At 39.3% G+C, this 1,414-nt stretch overlaps 1 protein-coding gene across 1 annotated transcript; it reads left to right on the top strand.

The window, feature by feature from the left end:
• Nucleotides 1–5: 5 nt before the first annotated feature.
• Nucleotides 6–786, top strand: LOC112505522 (metalloendoproteinase 1-like; the record flags this gene model as incomplete). The annotated part of the gene is made up of 1 exon (XM_025109419.1): nucleotides 6–786. A coding segment is annotated over one exon (678 nt), but the record flags the coding sequence as incomplete, so codon positions are not given.
• Between the last annotated feature and the right edge of the window lie 628 nt (nucleotides 787–1,414).

The raw sequence follows: 1,414 nt of genomic DNA on the forward strand, positions 1-1,414 counted from the left end.
ACGTCGAAGACGACGTATTCGACGATGAACTCGAGTCCGCCCTCAAAAGTTACCAAAAATATTACCATCTGAAAGCAACGGGGATACTAGATGAGCCAACAGTTTCCCAAATGGTCATTCCTCGTTGTGGAGGACCAGATAAAGAAACTCACCACCATGGATCAAAATCCTTACACACTGTTTCTCACTACCAATTCTTCCCAAACTACCCTCGATGGCCTCCTGGTAAATCCGACCTCACATACGCATTCGCCTCCGGTTTTCCAAACAATCGCATACCTCCCATTGTCCGTGCCTTCAACCGATGGTCTTCCGGTACTCGTTACTTTACGTTTTCACGAGTCAATAACATTATGGGTGCAGATATAAAGGTTAGTTTTCAAAGAGGAAATCATGGAGATGGTGCTAGTTTTGATGGGCCTGGTGGTATATTGGCACATGCTTTTGCGCCAACTGATGGAAGGGTTCATTACGATGCAGATGACACTTTTTCTAACGGACCAGGACCTGTTCCGAATGTTATAGATTTTGAGACGGTATCAGTTCATGAAATCGGACATCTGCTTGGGTTGGATCACAGTAACGATATGAATGCGGCAATGTATGCTTATATCTATCCTGGAGTCGTAAAGGGTTTGAATGCAGATGATATAGAAGGCATAAGAGTTCTCTATGGACTTTAATTAATTATGTTATCGTTGTTATAATGTATTAATATATGTTGCAAGTGTTTGAAGATAACAAGATGTATTATGTAACGAATGCAAACATATTATTAAAATAAATACATGTGTTTTAAATATTAATTATGTTGTGATGTATATTTTTTATTAATCATACATGTCGAGATCAATTTGTTCGTATCTCGACAAATTTCATTGGTCCCTGAAGTTAATAGTCAGAAAAATCAATAGTCGTCCGGAAGAGACTCGAACTAATGACCTAAGAAAAAGAACCTCTAGGTCTAACACAGATGAACCATTCTCATGGTTTTTTATTATGTATGTTGTAAGAACATTTATCGGAGGCGTTTGGTTAGAAGTATTAAGTTGTCGTTCATGGGATTGAATATAAAATAAACTGTATAATTCAACTCCAACAACTACTTTATTGTAATAATTCTAAAATTAACTATTTCATTAAAAAAAAACAACTACCAATTTGAATCACCGTCGGCCAACGCCGATCTGAACCACTGCCGACCATCACCGATTTGAACAACAACCGATTTGATCCATTGCCGAGTTGAACCACCATCGACCATCACCGATCTGAACAACCATTGATCTGAACCACCACCGACCATCACCAATTTGAACAACCACCGATCTTAACCACCACCGACCATCACTGATATGAACAACCACTGATCTGATCCATCGCCACTCTGAACCACCCCGATTTGAACCAAACG

This window comes from Cynara cardunculus, unplaced genomic scaffold (genome assembly GCF_001531365.2).
Source record: "Cynara cardunculus var. scolymus isolate 2C unplaced genomic scaffold, CcrdV1 Un_Scaffold_11675, whole genome shotgun sequence".
NCBI classification, from domain to species: domain Eukaryota; kingdom Viridiplantae; phylum Streptophyta; class Magnoliopsida; order Asterales; family Asteraceae; genus Cynara; species Cynara cardunculus.